The 22,390-nt window shown below is 48.5% G+C and overlaps 1 protein-coding gene across 1 annotated transcript in view; it reads left to right on the forward strand.

Moving 5' to 3' along the window:
• LOC135805186 (cytoplasmic dynein 1 heavy chain 1-like) overlaps positions 1-22,157 on the forward strand; it is a 54,226-nt gene extending 32,069 nt beyond the window's left edge. The window contains exons 61-94 of the mRNA XM_065319191.1: positions 197-322; positions 614-752; positions 6,612-6,712; positions 7,149-7,333; positions 7,591-7,660; positions 8,238-8,384; positions 8,564-8,653; positions 9,053-9,113; positions 9,350-9,437; positions 9,804-9,969; positions 10,128-10,262; positions 11,140-11,234; positions 11,459-11,570; positions 11,864-11,935; positions 12,145-12,220; positions 12,569-12,729; positions 12,943-13,054; positions 13,271-13,331; positions 13,468-13,591; positions 13,878-13,991; positions 14,218-14,388; positions 14,594-14,695; positions 15,499-15,620; positions 16,078-16,181; positions 17,261-17,339; positions 17,669-17,771; positions 18,243-18,311; positions 18,632-18,755; positions 19,404-19,546; positions 19,740-19,850; positions 20,134-20,197; positions 20,663-20,762; positions 21,047-21,083; positions 21,302-22,157. Of these exons, the coding sequence (XP_065175263.1) occupies positions 197-322; positions 614-752; positions 6,612-6,712; positions 7,149-7,333; positions 7,591-7,660; positions 8,238-8,384; positions 8,564-8,653; positions 9,053-9,113; positions 9,350-9,437; positions 9,804-9,969; positions 10,128-10,262; positions 11,140-11,234; positions 11,459-11,570; positions 11,864-11,935; positions 12,145-12,220; positions 12,569-12,729; positions 12,943-13,054; positions 13,271-13,331; positions 13,468-13,591; positions 13,878-13,991; positions 14,218-14,388; positions 14,594-14,695; positions 15,499-15,620; positions 16,078-16,181; positions 17,261-17,339; positions 17,669-17,771; positions 18,243-18,311; positions 18,632-18,755; positions 19,404-19,546; positions 19,740-19,850; positions 20,134-20,197; positions 20,663-20,762; positions 21,047-21,083; positions 21,302-21,436 (3,699 nt within the window). The 3' untranslated portion in view covers positions 21,437-22,157. The remainder of the gene's footprint in view (positions 1-196; positions 323-613; positions 753-6,611; positions 6,713-7,148; positions 7,334-7,590; positions 7,661-8,237; positions 8,385-8,563; positions 8,654-9,052; positions 9,114-9,349; positions 9,438-9,803; positions 9,970-10,127; positions 10,263-11,139; positions 11,235-11,458; positions 11,571-11,863; positions 11,936-12,144; positions 12,221-12,568; positions 12,730-12,942; positions 13,055-13,270; positions 13,332-13,467; positions 13,592-13,877; positions 13,992-14,217; positions 14,389-14,593; positions 14,696-15,498; positions 15,621-16,077; positions 16,182-17,260; positions 17,340-17,668; positions 17,772-18,242; positions 18,312-18,631; positions 18,756-19,403; positions 19,547-19,739; positions 19,851-20,133; positions 20,198-20,662; positions 20,763-21,046; positions 21,084-21,301) is intronic.
• Positions 22,158-22,390: the final 233 nt, after the last annotated feature.

The raw sequence follows: 22,390 nt of genomic DNA on the forward strand, positions 1-22,390 counted from the left end.
GACCAAGACCCTATGCAGAGCTGGATCGGAGTTGCACACTCTGGGGGGTTATGTACTCTTGGTGCTATACATGAACATATGTGAGCTGCAGTGCTTTTCGATGGATTACCACTATTGATAACCAATTCATTCAATGCAAACCTTGTTCTAACGCAGTTCGTTTTGAATGCGTCCCACTGTTTTCCTGTGTGCCTAGGCTGATGAAATGGCCAAGATGGTCTCAGACTTGGAGAAGAGCATTGGTCAGTACAAGGAGGAGTATGCTGTCCTGATCAGCGAGGCACAGGTCATCAAGGCCAGCCTCACTGCCGTCGAAAGCAAGGTGAGTGCACAGTGCATATGGGACTGGGCCGCATGTTGTGAGTTGGCACTGCATGCCGTGTAGTATAATCTTGTGAATGCGGTAAAGTGTCTCTCTGGAACGCGAGTGTTGCTGCTGGCTTGCAGCAAGTGGATATCACAGTTGATACATGTGCGTTTTGAACTATTTTCATGATATTGGTCAAGTCAGGCAAAAGATGAACATTTTGATTTGTTTAGTGAACAGTATTTTGTGAGCTTGGTTTGCTTCACTGCAATATATTTTTATTCTCTCACCGCGTTGCTGTCCTAGGTGACACGCAGCAATGCTCTGCTGTACAGCCTCGGCTCTGAGCGTAATCGCTGGGAGGAGGGCAGCACTCAATTCAAGACGCAGATGTCCACCATTATCGGTGATGTCTTGCTCTCCGCTGCCTTCATGGCATATGCAGGTGCGTGGTGATTTTGGCATTCCCAGCTTTCTGTTTCCAGTCAGTAGACTAGACAAAGGCCGTGACCGTTTGGTCGGATCCAGATCCAGATCCACTGGATCTGCAGTGATCGATTGGTCGAATCCGGATCCAGATCCTTCGGATTTGGATCCGAGCAACCCTGCCCCGGGAGCAGGGTTGACTGGATCCATCGGATCCAAATGTGACCTTTGTGCGTATATGGCGGGTAAAAATCATTTTTGTACTCACTGTCGTGCGACTAGTCGACTTTTGTTGACTTTTCGTACGACGTGCGCCATCAGTACGACTTTCGCCCTTTTGGGTGACCTGTCAGTGCCATTTTTTACTTCGTCAACATAGCAACAACCTAGGTCCGAGAAAAAGTGATCGGTTGATTCTGAAGGATCCGGCGGATCTGAGATTTGGATCTGGATCCGGTGATGTATATGGATTCCCCCATGCCATATTTGACCTGTAGTTCATGTACTCCCGTACTAGATTTGTACCACAGTTGTATGACCTCGCACCATAACGGCATGCTTGCTTGGCTTGGGAGATACTTCCGTGCTTCATGTGTTTTGCCTCTTCAGTTGTGTTTTCCTTCTCTTCAGATTTGTTTTATAATAAATGTCTTCTTGCTAACTGTAGACATATCATGGCGCAGTGAACTGTTCGTTCCTTGTAGAACTCACCTGTGTGTTTAGTTTCTCGTGCTTTGTGTTTGCACCTCGTTGTGTTGCGCACTGGCCGATTTTGTTTTGTAGTTTGTTCGTGATCAGCATTTGCGTAGGTTGCGACCACGATGTCCGACTCAGACCCTGCTCCTGACATTGTTGCCCTGACCGCGATGTTGGCGGCACAAATGAAGTCCTCAGAGGAGAGGGAACGTAAAATGGCTGACCTGTTCCAACAAACTATACAACGACTGACACAACCAACACAACAACCCGTGCAACCCAGCACCACATCACCAGCTCCAAAGCCTGTCTCTGCGGAGCGACCGATTTTACTGTCGTCCTCGACATTAGCCGACTTCACGGCATGGCAGGAAATGTGGCGAGACTATTATGAGTGCCAGCACCTGTCAGCCCAGAGCCGTGAGACCAGAGTATCCTCGCTGCGGCAAGCTCTTGATGAGGAGCTACGCAGATTTCTCCGCGAGGGTATAATCGTGACTCCACCGAATCCCGATGCGGACGATGTGATTTCTGCAGTCAAGGAATATTTGCGACGGCAGCGCAACCCACTCCTGGATCGTATCGCATTTTATGACAGGTGTCAGTCGAAAGGCGAGTCTTTCGATTGTTTTTACACTTCGTTGAAAGAATTACACACTAGCTGTGATTTTCCGGACGTTGTTTTGTGCTCACAATGTTCAGCACACACATGTAGTACCTGTCGCACAAGCCTGACACGTGTGCGTGCTGACACCCTGCGTGACAGGATTGTCATTGGAATTGGTGACGACGCTACCCGGCACAAGCTATTGTCTGCCAAGGACTTGACCCTGAACGATGCAGTCACAATTTGCCGGGCGGAGGAAGCGGCTACCACGACGAGCAGCAGTATCCCGTCCACCAGCCAGCTCAATGCTGTGCGGCGGTCCGCGTACCAACGCAGTAAGCAACAATCCCGACAGGGACAGCCTGGCAGCAAGATGTCTGCACCTGTATTGCCATCTGCATCCGCTCCCTCGTCAGGAAGCGACACACACAAGAAGTGCCCCAATTGCGGCCGGAGCCCGCACACAAAGTCTAGTTGCCCTGCCAGCGGCAAGAAATGTAATGGCTGTGGCAAGACTGGTCACTTTCTCGCTATGTGTAGGTCGTCGTCACAATCGGACCGGAACGTGAAGCACGTGGGCCAACTGAAGTTGCAGCGTACTCGTCTTGCTGCGCAGCCTACTGTGCGTGTGTCCACCCGTTTAGCCACTGAGGATGAGGCAGTCACGCTACCCTGGGTCCCTGATACTGGCAGTGACGTCGATGCCATTGGCGAGCATCATCTCGAACTGCTTGGCGGGTTCCCCGAGAACCTCGACCATGACCCAGAGTGCGTCCTAGCGGCATCTGGAGAGCAGTTGCAGAACGTCGGCAGTATTCGTGCTTCACTTCAGGTTGGCGAAGTACAACACAGCACCGTAATCCACGTGTACAAGGGTCTGGACGATGCTCTTCTATCACGTTCGTCCTTGAGTGCACTCCAGCTCCTCCCGTCAGATTGGCCTGCACAGTACCCTGCTGCTAATGCTGCCGCGCCACCTAAGATCCGTGGTGTATCAAAGCCTGTTGTCAATCCTAGCTCTGCTGATATCGCTCGTGTTCGCGATGAGCTACTGCAGGAGTTCTCGGACGTGTTTTCCGACACTGGCTTGAAGGCGATGGCAGGTCCTCCGATGGACATCCAACTTCAGCCAGATGCTAAGCCGTCATGTGTCCATACCGCACGCCCGATTCCGTACGCGTTTCGTGACCAGGTCAAGTCACAACTGGACACAATGGTTGTCGATGGCATAATCGAGCCTGTCAGTGAGCCTAGTGAATGGTGTCACCCGATTGTGCTCGTCGACAAGAAAGGTACCACTGAGAAACGCCTCACCGTCGATTTCAAACGATTGAATGACCAAGTCCTGAGACCAGCCCACCCTGTTCGCACCGCTCGCGATGTGGTTTCTGGGATTGGATCGGCACAGTTCCTCACCAAGCTTGATGCAAGGCACGGATACTGGCAAATCCCACTGAGTGAGCAGGCATGTCCAATGACCACATTCATCACCCCATACGGCAGGTATCGTTTCCTACGCAACCCTCAAGGCCTGATTTCCGCCGGGGATGTTTTCAACTGCCGCACTGATGCTGCGTTCGATGCAATCCCGAATTTCGCCAAGGTTGTAGATGATTGCCTGGCCTATGATGACGACTTTGCCTCCCATGTCACCCATGTCCGTGACATCCTGCTGTGTGCTCGACAGCATGGCATTACTCTGAGCCCGTCTAAATTCACCTTTGCGTCACGTCACATCCATTTCTGCGGCTACATTGTCAGTCCAGACGGCTGGGTTGTTGACGATGACAAGGCAGCGGCTATTCGCGATTTTGACATTCCTGCGACCCGCACTGATTTGCGTTCGTTTCTTGGCCTGGTGAACCAGTGTAGCGAGTTCTCACCACACCTTGCCGCCTGCACCACTCCGCTTCGTGGTCTGTTGAAGACGACCCGTGAATTTGTCTGGGATGCCAACCACACTGTTGCGTTCGAGAAGACCAAGTCTACTCTGCTGTCTCCTCCTATCCTGGCCTTCTACCAGCATGGACACGACCTCCGTCTGGAGACTGATGCCTCTGCACTACGTGGTCTCGGCTTCGTTCTGTGGCAGAAGCAGGATGATAAGTGGCGAATCATCCAGTGTGGCTCCCGCTACCTCTCTGACGCCGAATCTCGCTATGCTGTTGTTGAGCTCGAGATGCTCGCCGTCGTTTGGGCTGTGCACAAGTGCAAGTTGTACTTATCCGGCACCCTATTTGATCTGATCACTGATCACCGTCCGTTGATCCCGATTATCAACGCGTATTCTCTAGATCAGATCGAGAATCCTCGCCTTCTCCGTCTTCGCCTGAAGCTGCAGTCGTTTCAAGTGCACGCTTCCTGGCGAAAAGGCTCTGATCACGCGTTTGCTGATGCGCTGTCTCGCAATCCCGTCGGCATCCCGTCTTCAGATGATGAACTCGGCGAAGCCCCTGCGCTTCATTGCCGCAGCATCCGCGTCTGCATGCTCCGTGATGATGGTCCTCACCCCAACCTGAAGTTTGTTGAACTTCAAGCAGCCGCCTCAGCTGATCCTGTATATCAGTCTCTTGTCCAGTGCGTTCTGCATGGTTTTCCCGCTCGTCAGCGTGATTTGGATGCTCCACTCCAACTCTTCTGGAATGGACGTGAGCACCTGTCAGTGGACCAGGGCATCGTCATGAAAGGCCAACGCATTCTTGTTCCCTTGGCTATGCGTCAACGCGTTCTTGCTAATCTTCATGCATCGCATCAAGGTCTCGTCCGCACGAAGGCTCGCGCCCGACAGCTCGTGTACTGGCCTGGTCTCACCGCCGACATAGACACCCTTGTCCGTGCCTGTTCCGCGTGTCGAGAATTCCAGTCGTCGCAGTCAGCCGAACCACCGATGAATGACCGTCATCCTACTCTGCCGTTCGAGTTTGTGTCCGCTGATTTGTTCTCTTGCCAAGGCTACGAGTTTCTTGTTTATGTCGACCGTCTGACTGGTTGGCCGTGCGTTGTTCGAACCGGCAGGACCACGTCATCACACGATGTCATTCTCGCTTGTCGTCGTTGGTTTGCCGATCTGGGTGTGCCTGCTGTACTGTGCACCGACGGTGGCCCCCAGTTTGCATCGAAGAAGTTTGCTGACTTCTGTAGCCGTTGGCAAGTGCAACGCGTATCCTCTTCCCCGCATTACCCCCAGAGTAATGGACATGCGGAAGCTGCAGTGAAAGCTATGAAGCGCTTGCTGCTCAAGACCTCGTCAAATGGCAATCTCGACACAGATGCATTTCGTCGTGGTCTACTGGAGTGGCGGAATACGCCCGGTCCGTCTGGCAAGAGCCCAGCTGAGCATCTTCTCGGGCATCCACTTCGGTCTTTCGTCATTGCTGAGTGGACGCAGTTTGATTCCTCGTGGTCGACCGTCGCTAGTGAGCGTGAAGAACAGTCACCACCCTCGACACCTGTTTCCGCCAGTACTCCCACCCACCGCTCTCTCCCCGTTCTCCGTATCGGCACTCCTGTGGACGTCCAGGATCCGAAGACGAAGCGTTGGACAACCCGTGGCGTGATTGTGGCCATTGGGCAGCACCGTGACTATTTCGTCAAGTTGGCTAGTGGTCGAGTTTATTGGAGAAATCGCCGTTTTCTTCGTCCGTTCTCTCCACCCGTGCCGTCACCAGCACCATGCGTTTCACCACAGCCGTCTGTTGTCGTTGCTCCTGCTACGCCTCCTCCTCTGCGTCGCAGCACACGAGCACACCAACCACCCTCTCGTTTGAACATTTCCTCCACCCGTGGACAGTCTTATGCATCTTGATTTGTTCTGGACACATCGTGTACATGTTCTTGAGGATTGTTCTTATATCGTATCTTTCTGTATCCTTGTGTGGCATGCTATGTCTGTTCCGCCGTGTGCTATGGGCCGTTGTTTGCCATACTTGTTCTTTTCTTGTTTTGATTTGATTTGATAGATAATACTGGATTTGTTTTCTCAGCATTATCTCGAAGGGGCGTGATGTATATGGATTCCCCCATGCCATATTTGACCTGTAGTTCATGTACTCCCGTACTAGATTTGTACCACAGTTGTATGACCTCGCACCATAACGGCATGCTTGCTTGGCTTGGGAGATACTTCCGTGCTTCATGTGTTTTGCCTCTTCAGTTGTGTTTTCCTTCTCTTCAGATTTGTTTTATAATAAATGTCTTCTTGCTAACTGTAGACATATCATCCGGATCCGACCAAACGATCATAGCCAAAGATTTCTTGTTTGTATGTTGTTTTGAAAATGATCTTTGATCGTTGTCTTTGGTTAGAGAGGCTGTATTGCCGAATGGTGTAGGATGTTGTTCCTAACCGAATACTTGTGGGTTCGATTCCCATGTTTGGGTGCCGTTTTGTTTATTTCTCAAGGCAGCTGATGATTCGATATCAATCACTACGATTTCTGATTGTTGTGTGATGACAAAATTCTGCAATAATGAGGCTGCCTTTTTTCTTCTTTTTTTTCTCCCTCTTTTTATTATCATGATGTTTTATGCACTGAACAAGTAATAGTTATACTGTTTGTTTGCCTCATGCATCAGGATACTTTGACCAGTCTCTGCGTGGCAACTTGTTCTCATCCTGGGTGTCTCACTTGCAATCTGCCGGCGTTCAATTCCGCTTAGATATTGCTCGCACAGAGGTGAGAAATCCTGCATCACCCTTTCAGCTGTGCAGAATTGAAAGCTTGCTTGTTGTTTGCTGGTGTCTTGTGTCCACCATTTCCCTGCTCTCTTCAGTCACACATGGCTTACGCGCACGGACGTACACGTTCCTCTACGTTAGGGGCATGTGCGGAGATTTACACCCACTGGGCAGGCCACATTCAAACTCAGACACAATTGTACACATATACATATCTGTACCTTTGGAGGGTAGGCATGTCAGTTTATGCAACCATATGTCAATTGAATTCAGCCCATTACAGTACCTCTTCATCTATCTGTGAGAAGCGGCTCTTACCGGCCCTTACGTTGGTAAGAAGGCAACTATGCCTGTTCAATTAGTAGAGTAAACGTTTACAACAATCAAAAGTTAATGAGACTAAACCGGTGGAAAATGTTGTTTGCGTCGTACAGTATCTATCGTCACCAGATGACCGCATGGCATGGCAAGAGAATGCACTGCCCACTGATGACTTGAGTGTGGAGAATGCCATCATCCTGCAACGGTTTAACCGCTACCCGCTCATCATCGACCCCAGCGGCCAGGCCACCGAGTTTGTTCTCAACCAGTACAAGGACCGCAAGATTACCCGCACCAGGTCAGTACTCGTTTCGTTCTGTGAGCCTCGATGTCCTTCGTAATCGTTACCGACCAATTGTCATTTGGTCAGTGGCGTGTATGTGTCTATTTGTACATGAGCTTGTTCAGGGTTGTGTCTGCGCACATGTACATGACTTCACATGTTGTTTCTGTTAGCATGTAGTATGCTGTATGCGGTGCTCATCCTACTACTCTCCAAGCATGGCGTTCTATCCCTAATGCTTGTTTCTTCTTTCTGGTGACCTACCAATGCAGCTTCTTGGACGACTCTTTCCGCAAGAACTTGGAGAGTGCTCTGCGATTTGGCAACCCATTGCTTGTCCAGGTATGTATGTGCAGTAGTGGCATTGGCTGGGGTGAAGGGTTGAGGCATGTTCTGTCCATCTACGAGTGGACGTTTGCTTGGTTTCCGAGAGAAATGGTGAAGATATAGGCTGTTACAAGGCAGGTCATAGTTGGCACGTAGTTGGCATTGCGCCTTTGTGTACTTTCTGCAACACAGGCATGTACGGTATGTCCCCGAATATAAGTCACACCTTTTCATACTTTTAAACTTCTCCGGCAAAGGAAGGGATGCGACTTACAATGGAGTGTGACACCCTACTCATATGGATATATTGAAACAATATGGCTCAAACCTGAAAGTGGGGGTGCGACTTATAATCAAGAACGACTTATAATTGAGGAAATATGGTATGTTGACTTGTGTATTGCTTCTGCTGCTGCTGCTCCTGTTGATGATGTTATGGGTGTTGCTGCTGCTGCTGCTGTTAGTGTCGTAGCCGCTGCCATTGTCGGCAGTGGCTGTTCTCTCAACATCAATGTTGTCTGTTAATATTTTCTGAGTAGAGTGCTCTGCTGCTGTGCGTACCTTTTGATTGTCCCCTGGTGTGTGTGTATAGGATGTTGAGAACTACGATCCCATCTTGAATCCAGTACTCAACCGGGAAGTGCGCCGCACCGGTGGTCGTGTGCTGATCACGCTGGGTGACCAGGACATTGACTTGTCACCATCGTTCACCATCATCCTCTCCACACGTGACCCGTCGGTATGTATTGCTGATGTGTGCTACTAGAAAGCACAATGTAAACGAATTGTGATTTTCACATCATGTTGATTGCCTGTTTTTGGCCTCGTCACCTAACCTTTGTTAACATGCATCTGCTCAATTTAGAACATATTTAAATAACCTGTGTTTTTTTCTTCTCTTGGTGGTGTTCTGGTTAGGTTGAATTCCCGCCAGACCTGTGCTCTCGTGTAACATTTGTCAACTTCACTGTTACACCGGCCAGCTTGCAGACCCAGTGCCTCAACCAGGTAATCCGGCAGTTGCTTTGTTCTCTCTCGGTGTACTATTCTAGGTCTTTCTCGGACTAAAGGTACATCTCTCTCTCACTCTCTCTCTCTCTCTCTCTCTCTCTCTCTCTCTCTCTCTCACTCTCTCTCTATAGATCTATCTATCTATCTCTATCTCTCTCTCTCTCTCTCGCTCTCTCTCTCTCTCTCTCGCTCTCTCTCTCTCTCTCTCTCTCTCTCTCTCTCTCTCTCTCTCTATCTCTCTCTCTCTCTTTCTTTCTTTCTTTCCTTCATTTTGTAATATCTTTGTCCAGTAGAGCATGGGATCATTTTTGCTCTTCAGTAGTATCATGAAATGAGGGCCTTAGCCTCACAGAATGTAATTTTGATCTTTCATGTTACTCTGTTTTATACCAACAGGTGCTGAAGTCCGAACGTCCCGATGTTGATCAGAAGCGCTCTGACCTGCTGAAGTTGCAAGGTACGCTGAGTGTTCCTGTCACTGTGTGTGTGCGTGTGCGTGCGTGCGTGCGTACGTGCATGCGCGTGTGTGTGTGTGTCGGACTAGTATTTTATATTTTCTGTAGTGACCCCTGCACTACTAACACTACTGCATGTGTGCTGGCTCTTGGTGAAGACAATGAGTCTGGCCTTAGTATTCGTTTGTCAGTGCCAGCTGCCTCATCTTGATACGTATGCCACGTTTCTGTTGTTCAGGTGAATTCCGCCTGCGTCTCCGTCAGCTGGAGAAGAGCTTGCTTCAGGCTCTGAATGAGGTTGAAGGAAAGATTCTTGACAATGACAAGTAAGACAAGATGTCACTACCTACTCTATCAGCCTCAGCCTAGGGTGGGAAGCAGCGCGAGCATGGCAGATCTGTGTTACGGGCCACTCCAGTGAAACATAGCAGTGATGCTGTGTAGGCCGGGCGCTCCTGTTGTTTCTAATGACTTGCAAGCGTGCATGCATACACGTGTATACCGACGTTCCCGGAAGACGATCAAATTTGACATATCTGCCCCGACACTGACCACCGGAGAATCATCTAATTGAAATGGCTGTTTTTAGGCTTGTTCCATGTGTTCAGTTTTGGATGAGCAATTTGTCTCTACTAAACTTTACACTTATCTTAGTAATCTTACCATTGTACCCGTCCTATACCTGTGCACAGCATCTTGTCTCAACTGGAACGTTTGAAGAAGGAGGCAGCCGAGGTGCAGAAGAAGGTGGACGAGACTGACATTGTCATGGCTGAGATTGAGGCCGTGTCACACCAGTACTTGCCACTAGCCACATCGTGCAGCTCCATCTTCTTCATGATCGACTCTCTGCAACAGGTCAGTCTAATTTCCAGGTTTTTTTTCTGTTTGGAAGCGGGTTGCGGACTGATGATGTACCACCCACATGACATTGTTTTCTGTTGTGTTCTCATAGCATTCTGTGTGTTGACTTCGATCTTTCTTTTTCTCACTTACTGCGTGTGTCGTCTTCACAGATTCACTTCCTGTATCAGTTCTCTCTGGCGTTCTTCCTGGACATTTTCCACGTCGTCTTGTCCAACAACCCCAACCTGAAGGGCAAGACTGACCCGCTTGCTCGTCTGGACATCATCATCAAGGACCTTTTCCAGGTAAGTTGGTTATACTGTCGGCCATGACATTTTTTACAAGATAAGAAGAAGAAGAAGTCCTTGAAGACTCCACACACAGCTCTCTTTGTAGCCCGGAGACAGTATGGGCTTGCCCGATGTGACAGAACATGGTTTGCAGCTGGATAGAGCATGTGATGTTTGGGGTGCACTGACCGCCATTCTATACCGAGCTTGGGGAGTATGAGTAACTTACATAGGAAGTAATCAGCACATCCAGTGAGTCACTATTCAGTAGACGTGTACTTGAGCAACAACATCAGGACACACACACAACAATGCTGGACAGGCTTACAGGCTGTTTACACACCCTCGATGGCTGAGTAACGCATCCCGCTAGCTGCAATGTCATGGTGGACATGATCGTCTCGGATCGCAGGATGGAGACGTGGTTCTTCGCATGTCAGAGGCAAAACCTTTGGCCCGTACCCTTTATCATCTCACAGCAGCACAGTTGCTGTGTTCTGTAGTTCATTTATGTCGCAGGGCTGGGTAACCACCGTTTTGGGCATGACAAGGCTGCTGGCCACGGATGCATATGGAGGAGGGCCAAGTCAGGAACCAGCCGTAGAGCAGTGCCAAAGCATCTCGACTAGCTTCTTTGTCGAGTGAGAAACCCATTAGTGGCAGTGGACGGGGGCAGAGCAACCAGCTGCATGTGCCTGTATCAACTGCAAGTTGAGAATCCCCCAGGGCCCTGCTCGTCGTCGTCCCAATAGTACTTGCATGGTTTGGGTGCCGGTGTTGGCGGGCAGTATGGCCAATTTTGTTCTTACTCAGTCAACAACATGTCTGATATAATCTGACTTCAATGTGAGCATGGTTATGATCCTGTTGTTGTCTCTTTATGTTCTGCTAGGTTGTATTTGACCGTGTTGCTCGCAGTTTGCTGCAGTCTGACCGTGTCACCCTCGCCCTGTTGCTTGTCCGCATCTTCCTCAAGGGCTGTATCGGGTATGTGCATCCTGTGTGTGCGTGTGTGTGCATGTGCGCGCGCGCGCGAGTGTGTGTATATTTGCACTGTGATTCTTGATGTAACACATATACCTGTATTGTATACTGTCATCAGCAGTTGGCAATACAAATAAAGTTAGTGTGCCTGGATAGATTAACAGTGCTCCTTTCTATGTGCTTGTTTCTACTATATGTATCACTGTGTATTGTCCTTTTCCTTGCAGGCAATCAGACCACAGCGAAGAGTTCGACTACCTCCTGCGTGGCGGCGAGGCAGTCTTGGCTGCTGTTGCTGCCGGCACGCACACAGCTCTACCCGGTCTCACTGTGGAACAGGTATAGGGCGACATGTTTTAGAGCATTTACTGCTGGACGCTGTAGTAGCTTTGCTAATGTGGGTACCAACCTGCTGCCCTTCTGTCCTTGTCTTGTGTATTGCATGCTATCTAACAGGTACATGTACAATACCACTTAGCCTGTAGTGCGAATTCATCCCTGCTTCTTTTCTGTTGTCCACTCTGACTTTTACTTCTTGTCTATCTCACCTTTCCTTCAGTATCCCAGTATTGATCCTCGCTGTGTCATTACACGCTTTGACCAATCTCGGTGTGTGCATGTGTATCTTGCAGACGCTGCGTGCTGAGAGACTATCCAAGCTGCAGCCATTCATCAAGCTGCTACAGTACATTGATGGCAACGAGGTACGGATCTGTTTGTGTTGGCGACACTATACCCTCTGAGAATGGATGCGTGCCGATGTACTCATTACTTGCACTTGTACTTTCACAGCGATTACTATTGCAATCTAGCACGGGTAGACTTTGTGTGCTTTATGTACCAAGCTGCATGATGTTGTAGAGATTTCCTGACCATTGTGGCTGCTTTCGTTTACTCACCTTGTTGCGAACAGGAGTTCACTGCATGGCTGGAGACCGTCCAACCAGAAAGGAATGTACCCGACTGCTGGGAGGAGAACCTGGTCAAGGGTAGGTTTGACAACACGTGTGCAATCGCTCAATCTGCCCCAGTTCTTCATTCTCCAGCGGTCGCATTTCTAGGGCTGCACAGCGCCAGGCCTGGTATTCTTCTGCTTGATTGGATATCATTGTGCAGAACTGTAGTATGCATAGGCAGAACAGGTTTTACTTTTAGATGAAAACGTACGAAACTTTTCGCATCCAAAACATTCTTGATTTACAGTATTATTCCAAAAAAGTGCATTTGGTTTGTGTTCAGCTTCTGGTGAGCAGTGTAAAGCAAGGTTTTCACATGTCAATGTCCCCGGACCAACTAACAGGTGTTTGTTGTTCCTGTGTGTTGTGGGTAATGTGCAGGTGATGTTGCCACAGCCCTGCACCGCGTGATGGTGGTCCAGGCATTCCGCCCCGATCGCTTGGTGGCATCGTCCGTGTGCCTGGTGGAGTCTGCACTGGGTGCGTCGTTCATGCGCTCTCTAGATCAAGATGTCGACTTGGGCGCAGTTGTGACCAACGAGGTATGTTGTGTTGTTACTGCTCTTGTCTGGTGACTATGAAAGCTAGTAGTAGTCACGTGTGTTATGCAGTTATCTTTGTTGCATCCTCCTACTTGTGCTTGTGTGTGCAGAAAACATATTAGAATATTTTGTTGTGTGTGTCTCGGGTTTGTGCAAACTGTGTTTATGCTATTTCCTCACGCCGTGTACTTATCTTCTGTGTGCTGCGTGCAGGTGAAGGCCAGCACACCCGTGCTGCTGTGCTGCGTGACGGGTTACGATGCTAGTGGACGTGTGGATGACCTGGCCACGCAGCAGACCAAGCAATGCACGTCTATTGCTATTGGTAAGTGAAGAGCCTCACCACTGTAGCACATCTTGTACATGTACAGCATACCGGTGAGCAGACCTCTGAATATGCCAGGTTGTCACCGTACAGAGTACCAGTAACATGAGCACCACTGCAGTTCATTTCCTACACATTGTGTGTGACATCAGTACTGTCACTGGGTAACTCCTATGCATCTCTTGGTGTGTTGCTGCTTGTCGTGTCCTTTTGCAGGTTCTGCTGAAGGCTTCAGTTTGGCTGATAAGGCAATCCTGTCTGCATCAAAGGCTGGCCGGTGAGTTCAGCTAACCGCTCCTTGTCAGAATTCTGTATGGGGGCAGTAGTATCCGTGCATGCGTTTGTTCTTCTTTTGACGTTCGCTCATCACAACTTTGATGTGTCGGTGCGTGGCTTACTGTTGTTTGTCCAAGGTGGGTGCTGTTGAAGAACGTTCATCTTGCGCCTCAGTGGCTGGTACAGCTTGAGAAGAAGCTGCATGCACTGACACCTCACCCTGACTTCAGGCTGTTCATGACCATGGAAATCAACCCCAAGGTAAGGAAAACCTCCACGCACATGGCGGCCTTGTTATATTGAGTCCGACCCATGCATCCCGACTCCTGCTTTTACTCACTCGATAGCCTGTATCTTTCATCCCAACTGGATATATAGTTGTTGTGGACCACCATCTTGTTTTTGGTTTATGTGTTGTGACTACTCCTAATTGTGACAAGAGATCGGAATTTACTTTCAACCTGCCGGGTCTTGTGTCTAATTTCCGGGTGTTTATTGGGGAAGACTGACGTGTGTTTGTCTTTCGTCATTTTGATATTCTCTCCAGGTGCCATACAACTTGCTGCGTGCATCGCGCATGTTCACGTTTGAGCCGCCTCCAGGTGTGCGCTCCAACCTGCTGCGTACATTCTCATCCTTCCCAGCCACTCGCATGGCAAAGGTACGTACTCTGAATCTGAAGTATTTTGTGGCACGATCAGTTTCACCTCCACACAGCCATTTCTCCTACAAGTGCAGTGTGTGTTCCTTGACGAGTGGGGCATGGTTGATGATCCGTATCTGTGTGTGCACAAAGTGTGGTCTTGGTCTTCTAGGAGCTGTTTTGTTTGCAAGGCACGCTGCTGATGCTGTCTGTTTCATTCTGTTTCCTTCCCTGATGCCTACAGGCCCCCAACGAGCGCGCTCGCCTATACTTCCTCATTGCCTGGTTCCATGCCATCATTCAGGAGCGTCTGCGCTATGCACCACTTGGCTGGTCCAAGGTGTACGAGTTCAACGAGAGTGATCTGCGCATGGCGTGTGACACTCTGGACACGTGGCTGGACAATGTTGCTCAGGTACTTAGTGGATACACTGCTACGCTGCATGTGCTGAATTAGCGGAGAATTGTCACTGTGTATGCATACTTGTTTCTATTCTACTTGTACTTCGAAGTATCATCTCTGTGTGTGGGGGGGGAGGGGGTCGAATTGAAGTTTTTTTGCAAAGGGCTTCTTGTTTTGTTGAAGTTTGTCATGTTGTTGTTTTGTTGTCGTTCTATAGGGTCGTTCTAACTTGCCACCGGACAAGATCCCATGGTCTGCCCTGCGTACTCTGGTGTCCCAGTGTATCTATGGTGGTCGCATTGACAACGAATTTGATCAGGTAGGTCTACTGGGCATACCGGTACGGGGGTAACTGTCCTCTCTGTGTAATGTTGACATGACTGTCTGCTTGTGTATGTGGACTTGACTTGGCCTCATGCAGTGGCTACATACAGTGGCTACTTGGAACCACTGCATGTAGTGACTACATTTGGCTCTGGGCTTGGGCCACGCGTATCACCACCAGAGTGTTATTAGGAAAGTGGCCCATAGTTCTCAATTCTGCCAGTATGCTGTGTATTCGTATTTGTCTACTCCAGCTACCGACCACTTTCTAGTTTCTACCGATATGACTTATTGTTTGTAAATAAAGCATTTGAATATTTTCGCGCCTTTCCTGAGGCATGAATCTTCAAGCAGTAGGCTTTTATGCTGTGCGGCTCTCAAGTAAAGCACGCGGATCTTGAATATGATAACAAGTAGGGTTGCAAGGAATATTCGATTGATATTCGTTTGGAACCCGATGGAAGGAATATTTTCCCCTTTAGAATATTCGTTTGTTTTGTATGCATCTCCTGTATCCGTATATACGTCTTGAAGTAAAGTGACACCTGCTTTAGCCGACCGCTCAAAGGGCCTTCGAAATGTGGTCCCTATGTACAAGTGGTCGCCTTATCCAAGGTCATTTGAGCGGAAATTTCACCCCATGGTCTTTGTTGTATAGGTCTTCTGGGACAGGTGGTCCGGTCACCTTGACAGGTTTTACTGTAGTACTGTGATGTAGACCCACTGCTGATGTTTGCATCATCTGACTGACCTACATATTATGTCATGGTGTACTTTCGTCCTATTGCCGTCGTACAGCGCCTGATGAATGCGTTTGTCAACCGCATCTTCAACGTTGCGAGCTTTGAATCGGAGTTTGCCCTTGTTGCCGCTACCGATGGTGTCAGCGGTTCTGGTATTGCCATGCCAGATTGTATTCGGTACGTGTGTTCAGCATCATGCATTGCGAACCTGCTTGTTTGCAGTGACTTTCCTACCTTTGCACTAGCCGGAAGGGTGTAATCAGCCTGGCCTTGATTATTCAGTGAAATCATTAAGCCCTGATTTCGACTAGACTGAAAGAATGGGGGTTATACGTGATTCTTTCCCCATTCTGTCTCTTCGTATTATGTTATCTTCTCCTTAGGATGCATGAGCTGACCCAATGGTAGATGTGCAGTGGCAGCAAACTGTCATACTTGCTTCTGACGGTTACTGTGCTGTTTGTACTGCGCCAGTGCGTACCTGATACTCTTTGTGTTATTCAGAATTCTGAGACTTGAGAACGAATGGCTGTTGATGTGTTGCTTTTCAACGTGTATGTAGCTCCCCATGTGGTGGTCGTCACTAACACATTGTCTGTGTGTTCCTGTTTTTCTTGTGTGCATGTCCTTGTAGGCGCGAGCAGTTCTTGCACTGGGTCGAGGAGCTACCGCCCAACCAAGTGCCAGCCTGGCTTGGTCTTCCCAACAATGCTGAGAAGGTCCTGCTCAACACACTAGGTATGTCCAAAGTGTCTGCTCCACTGATCGCACATACCGTAAAGTCGCGGATAAAAGCCGGGCTTATAAGCATTATAAGCCGCTTTCTGCATCAGGCTTTAATGCAAACCAGACTTGTATGCAAACCATGCTTATATGCATCACTGATATGCGCGACACGCGTACATCTACCACTGACTACCGGCGACAGTTTTACTATGCACCGTACATTAGCGCATGCACTCTTGACCTACCCGATCTGCACTTGCATAGAAGCCAGGCTTCTACGCGCGACAGGCTTATATGCATTTGACCCGTTTGATTTTCAGGCTTCTATCCGCGATGTGCTTGTATGCAAACCCGGCTTTTATCCGCGACTTTACGGTACACGAACTTCAAAAGAAGTACTGGTTGTCTACTGCAACAGCTGTTCTTGTTCGCATATGCTTTTGTGAGCTCTCTGCTGTTCATGAACAGGCTTTCATAGTCTTTTAGCGGAGTGGTTTATCCAGTACCTTCGAGGCAAATTGTTGCTGGTTCTGGCCCTACTAGTGTACAATCAGGTTGTATACCACTAGTCACTGGCATGTATACAGTACATGTAAATGCAATAACGCTGCGTGTGCGGTTGGATGCGTGGCAGGAAAAGTACATGAACAAGAGCGTCCATCTCCACAGCTGGTCTGGTCCACGGCAGATTTTTTGTTGACGTCACCTTTTTTTCAGAACCAATGACGCAGCGTCGTACAAAGTACGCACAAAACATGCACTTGGCACCGACATTCATCGCGAGTTTGTGTACGTAGCGTTTTCAAAACCAAAATATGTTTTTCTCCCAGTGCTGTAGCTTTTTACCGTACTTGTAGTGCAGGTCCAGTGAAACCCTACCGATTTCACACAGCCACAGACGCTCACATACCTCATACAGTATGACTCATGATATTCGCCAGAGAGTAGGTGATTTGTTTTTGTTGGGCAATGGGGCCATCACAAGTATTTCTCACCGAAGAAGCTTGGCATGTTATCCTGTGCTTATAAATTTGTAAATTGGGTTAATCATGTTTGTCTTCTGTGTTTTTCTTTATGTGTTTATTGTTCAGGTGGTCAGATGCTTGGCAATCTACTGAAGATGCAGGGTATTGATGATGGTGACGATCTGGCCTACTCTGTCAGTCCAAGGTAACCATAATGTAGCTGCTGGGAGTGTCTATGAAGTAACTTTGTTGACCTGCGCTGATGTGTCCCTCCATTCTGAAGTCTTGCATGGCGAGTGGAGTAGGGACGGGTTGTTAGGTCTTCGCTGCCACTTTCCATCCTGCTGTAGTTGGGCTGGCGAGATGTTTGTTCTTTATGTCACTGTGAAGAGTACGATTTGCATGCTGTACCATTTAGTGCAAGTGCTGTGCTTCTGTGGGCTAACCGTAGCACTGCATTCCTGCTCTGTGTGCTTGGCGTGTGTGCGTGTGCGCGTGTGTGTACGTTCGCTCCTTGCGGTGTTCTACGTGTAGTGTATCGGAAGAGAAGGCTGGCTCTGGCGGTGCCGACTGGCAGCCAGCTTGGATGAAGACCCTGAGACAGACAAGTGCTGAATGGCTTGCCATGGTGCCAGAGGTAAGAATTCCCTGTGTTTTGTTCATTCTGGGAGGCCTGAAGTGCTCCATTCATTTGTGAATGCAGCGTTCCAGCAAAACAGTAGGAGTTATCTTATGAACACGCGCAGTAAATGAAGGAAAAGTTGTTATACTGTAAATCAACTAATTTTGGCCCTAAAATGGCCCAACTTTCCGCAGTTAAAACAACGAAGGCCCGGAGCACACTGGTCCGCACCCGGATCACCCCCTGTTTTCATCCAATGTTTCTAACAGACGGGTTTGTGTGGCACACAATTTCTCGAGCCGAGTCATGCATGTAGACAAATATTCATAAGATTTGAGGGAAAGTTGTAAACGGGAAAAGTCTGAATAACAAATTGACTGTCACCACCAGGACTCGAACCAGAGACCCAACTGATGAGTAATGCTTATGGCACGATTCGTGCCTATTTGTTGTTTAGTGGCTTTCTTTGTTGTTTGTACCCTGCAGAAACTGACCGCTATGAAGCGTACAGCTGAGCACATCAAGAACCCGCTGTTCCGCTTCTTCGAGCGCGAGGTCAGTGGAAGTCAATGTATCGTCTGGGGAATTTTAGAGTAGCTCTGTATTGTTTTAGCTATTTGCTGGTGTGGCATACGTTGTTAAGTCTTGTATGTGTGCATTCTGGATTACGGTTTACTATCAAAATTACCTGATGTCGAATGTAAAACCTGTGTGCAATACAACTAAACATTACCTCTTCAACGAATGTCCTGTTTTGTTTGCGAACAAGAACATGTGCATCGCCAACAGTCAGAACTGGTGGATTCTTGTACCCGTCTTCTTTCTGTTTGCCCGACACTGCCAACTCCAACGTGTGTGTTCCTCTTTTTCCTCAGGTGAATATGGGTATCAAGTTCCTTAGCGTGGTGCGCCGGGACCTGACCGACCTGGTTCAGGTTTGTGAGAACAAGAAGAAGCAGACCAACTACATGCGAACACTGATTAGTGATCTGACCAAGGGTAAGCTCAGCGGCATCAGATCATGCACTCTCTCTCTCTCTCTCTCACTCTCTCTCTCTCTCTCTCTCTCTCTCTCTCTCTCTCTCTCTCTCTCCTTACATGTCAGCATGCTGTATGCTACTTCCAAGTACGGTGCACAGTCATGTACTTTGAAGTGTGAATCTTTGAGACTTTGGATGTGTTGGTCCTTAGATATTGGTGCTATGCTCTCCTCCCCGTGATACCCACTCCGTAATATCTGTAATGGGATGTTCCCCATTGCCCTGGGCTCTACTCTGCTTTTCTTAGGAATTCCTTTGAAGCATTTCCCTTCTTATTCGTGTGCATCTTGTTTTAATTGTGGCCTTACATTTGTTCTAAATACTCGAGAAAGACCATAACATGACTAAGTCCGTTGCGCTTCTGCTTGTGTGTGTGTGTGTGTGTGTGTGTGTGTGTGTGTGTGTGTGTGTGTGTGTGTGTGTGTGTGTGTGTGTGTGTGTGTGTGTGTGTGTGTGTGTGTGTGTGTGTGTGTGTGTGTGTGTGTGTGTGTGTGTGTGTGTGTGTGTGTGTGTGTGTGTGTGTGTGTGTGTGTGTGTGTGTGTGTGTGTGTGTGTGTGTGTGTGTGTGTGTGTGTGTGTGTGTGTGTGTGTGTGTGTGTGTTCTCAGGTCTGATTCCCAACAGCTGGCGCCGCTACACTGTACCCCGTGAGCTCACCGTCATGCAGTGGATGGTCGACTTCTCGCAGAGAATTCAGCAGCTGGAGCGTACGGCCCAGGCCGGAAATGCCGGCGGCCCTCATGGATTGAAGGTAGGGTGCAGTGTGCACTGTGGCACTAACGTCCGATGCTATTGCTGCTCTGTATGGGAATTGTGTTGCTGCGAGCTTGCAGAATTAAGGTGCCATCATAAATAAGCTCACACTCGATAAACCAGCAGTATTTCCTTGTTTATTTGCCCATCTTCAATGCTGTGCCTGTTCTCCATGTGGTGTGTCCACCTAGGCTCTGCATATCTGGCTGGGCGGTCTGTTTATTCCCGAGGCTTTCATCACGGCCTCTCGCCAACATGTCGCTCAAGCCAACAGCTGGCCCCTGGAAGAGCTTGAACTGCAGGTGAGTAGCGGCGCAGTGTTGTAGAAGACCCCTCTGGGCGGTCTACATGTACATTGCCTCTGTAGACCTCTCTTCCCCTGATTTGTTTTATCTGTGGAAGAACTATTCTTTACTTTTTTTTGTCCAGTGGACACTAGCTAACCGTGCTTGTGTGGGTGCGTGCGTGCGTGCGTGTGTGTGTGTGTGTGTGTGTGTGTGTGTGTGTGTGTGTGTGTATGTGTGTGCGCGCGTGTGCATGCATGCGTGTATATTGGTGCTTCCGTTTGTTTGTTTGACATAATAGGTGTTTGTATCTAACGAGGATGGCTCTGGCCTTGAGCTGGACCAAAACAGCTTTGGCGTGTCAGGTAAGCCCAGTCATGCTACGTTCGTGTTGTTTCATATTGTGTGTGTGTGTGTGTGTGTTTGTGTGTGTGTGTTTGTGTGTGTGTGTTTGTGTGTGTATGTATGTGTGTGTGTGTGTGTGTGTGTGTGTGTGTTTGTGTGTGTGTATATGTGTATGTGTGTGTGTGTGTTCGTGCGTGTGCGTGTGTGCGTGTGTGAGTGTGTGCGTGTGCATGCATTCATGGATCCGTGAGTGCGTGTGTGTCCTATCGGTTTATTTTCCTATTTTAGGGCTCCTGTAATTTTCTTGAAATTGAACTACCAGGTCAATCGGGCACAGTTTGGTCGTATCTATTGGCCTTGTATTTGGGCCAATGCTACTGTACTGGGTTTCACATTTCGTGCTGAATGTGATGAGCACTCCGTTCACTCTGCTTACTGTCTACTATGTGCTTGTTGGCATGCGTGCTTGTGATGATGTATGGCAGGTATGCAACTGCTCGGAGCAGCCTGTCAACAGCGCAACCACTTGGCTTTGACAAGCAGCATCAGGTCCTCGCTTCCATTGACCAATCTGAGATGGGACAGGTGAGTGCTGCCATCCTGACCAGCTTTCAAGTTTAGCTTGTGTGCATCGCTTGATCTTCTGCTACTGTACCTGTCTATCTATACAATAAGGTCCTGCTTGTGTTGGGCACACTGCTTTGTCTGGTATACATTGTATATTGTTTGAGCATGCGGGCTCCCGTTGTCGCACTCACTGGTATCAACATTGGTGCATTGGTGTTGTGGACACATTTTGAAAGCTGTTACCGGTGCAGAGTGAGTTTATCTCTCTTGATGTTGCTATTGCTGCATGTCTGTGCACACAGGATTGTTGACAAGAGCAGCAAGGATACCAGCAAACTGGTAAGTTTTACTGGCTTGCTTTTGTACACTACACCATTCTCACTGTTTGTTTTTTCCAAGAAAGGTTTGTCGTTTGAATGCACAATGTGAGCAATGGTAACTTCATGGCAATGGCTGTTGTAAGTCTCAGGAGTTATCAAATTCAAGTTCCTTTTTTTGTATTTGAAATTGCCTAGTCACTGAGTCCATGTGTTTCCCATCTTTGTGTGTTGCTTCAGGTCACGCTGCCTGTCTATCTGAACTCGACCCGTTCTGAGCTACTGTTCACGCTGCAGTTCACCGCCAGCGGTACTAGCAGGGAGCATGACTTCTACGAGCACGGCGTTGCGTTGATCTGCTCGCTGCTGGGTTAACCTTGATCTGCTGTCCCGAACCAGTGTGCCTCACACTGCCATGCAGCATACACGCTTGGTGTTGTTGCTTTTTTTCGTCACCACGCTCTCGTGACTCCCTGTACTCCATGCGTATTTTGTACGTTGTTGTATTGTGCGACTTTGTATCCAGTACTATTATTTGCATTGCATTTAGTCCATGCCTTGCTAGGTGCAATTTGATTGTTGTTATTGTGTTCACATACTCCAATTCCCATTGTCATCACATGCTACTTTGATTTTCAACTTATTTTTAACCTTCCCCGTGAAACCTTTTCATGTGTATCACGCTGAAAGTTTCGAAGACAATCATGTGCGTTGTTGCACTTCGCGCCAGTTTTTCTGACTTTTTTTTTCCTGTAGTGCCGTTGCATTATTGCACCCTAGACAGACGAAACATGTGCACATGGAATTTCTTTTAGTTTCTAGTGATTTTCTTATCCGTTTCTGCACCTACTAGCGATGCATCTGATTCGACAAGTACGACGAGTAGAAGCATGCACCAGCGCATTGTATGCTATGTTGTGCATGATGACTGCACTGTATGATTGCATGCCCATTCCTACATGACCGACCAAAGTTTCACGGAGTTTAGTACCTGCTATGTAGATGCTTGCTCTTCTTTCTTGCAAAGCTCGCCCTGCAGCTGTAATAACCATGCTGTAAGTTATAGCAAGGCAATCTTGTTTCAGTTTTTCACCAACCGGTGAGTGGCCCTTTGCTGTTGGTGCTTTGTTCTTCTGTGCGTGTTCATGCAAAGTTGTGTGATTGCATAATGTGTGTGTGTGTGCGTGCTTGTGTGCGTGCGTGCGTGTGTGTGTTCAGCCACCCACACTGCGGTCCATTTCAAAACTATAGACGCGTAGTGTTTTTGAAATATTTCAAATTTGGCTGGAACTTTTTGAGAATAGTTTTCGGAATATTGCTCAGGTCTGC

Source organism: Sycon ciliatum, chromosome 1 (assembly GCF_964019385.1).
Source record: "Sycon ciliatum chromosome 1, ocSycCili1.1, whole genome shotgun sequence".
In the NCBI taxonomy this organism is placed as follows: Eukaryota; Metazoa; Porifera; class Calcarea; order Leucosolenida; family Sycettidae; genus Sycon; species Sycon ciliatum.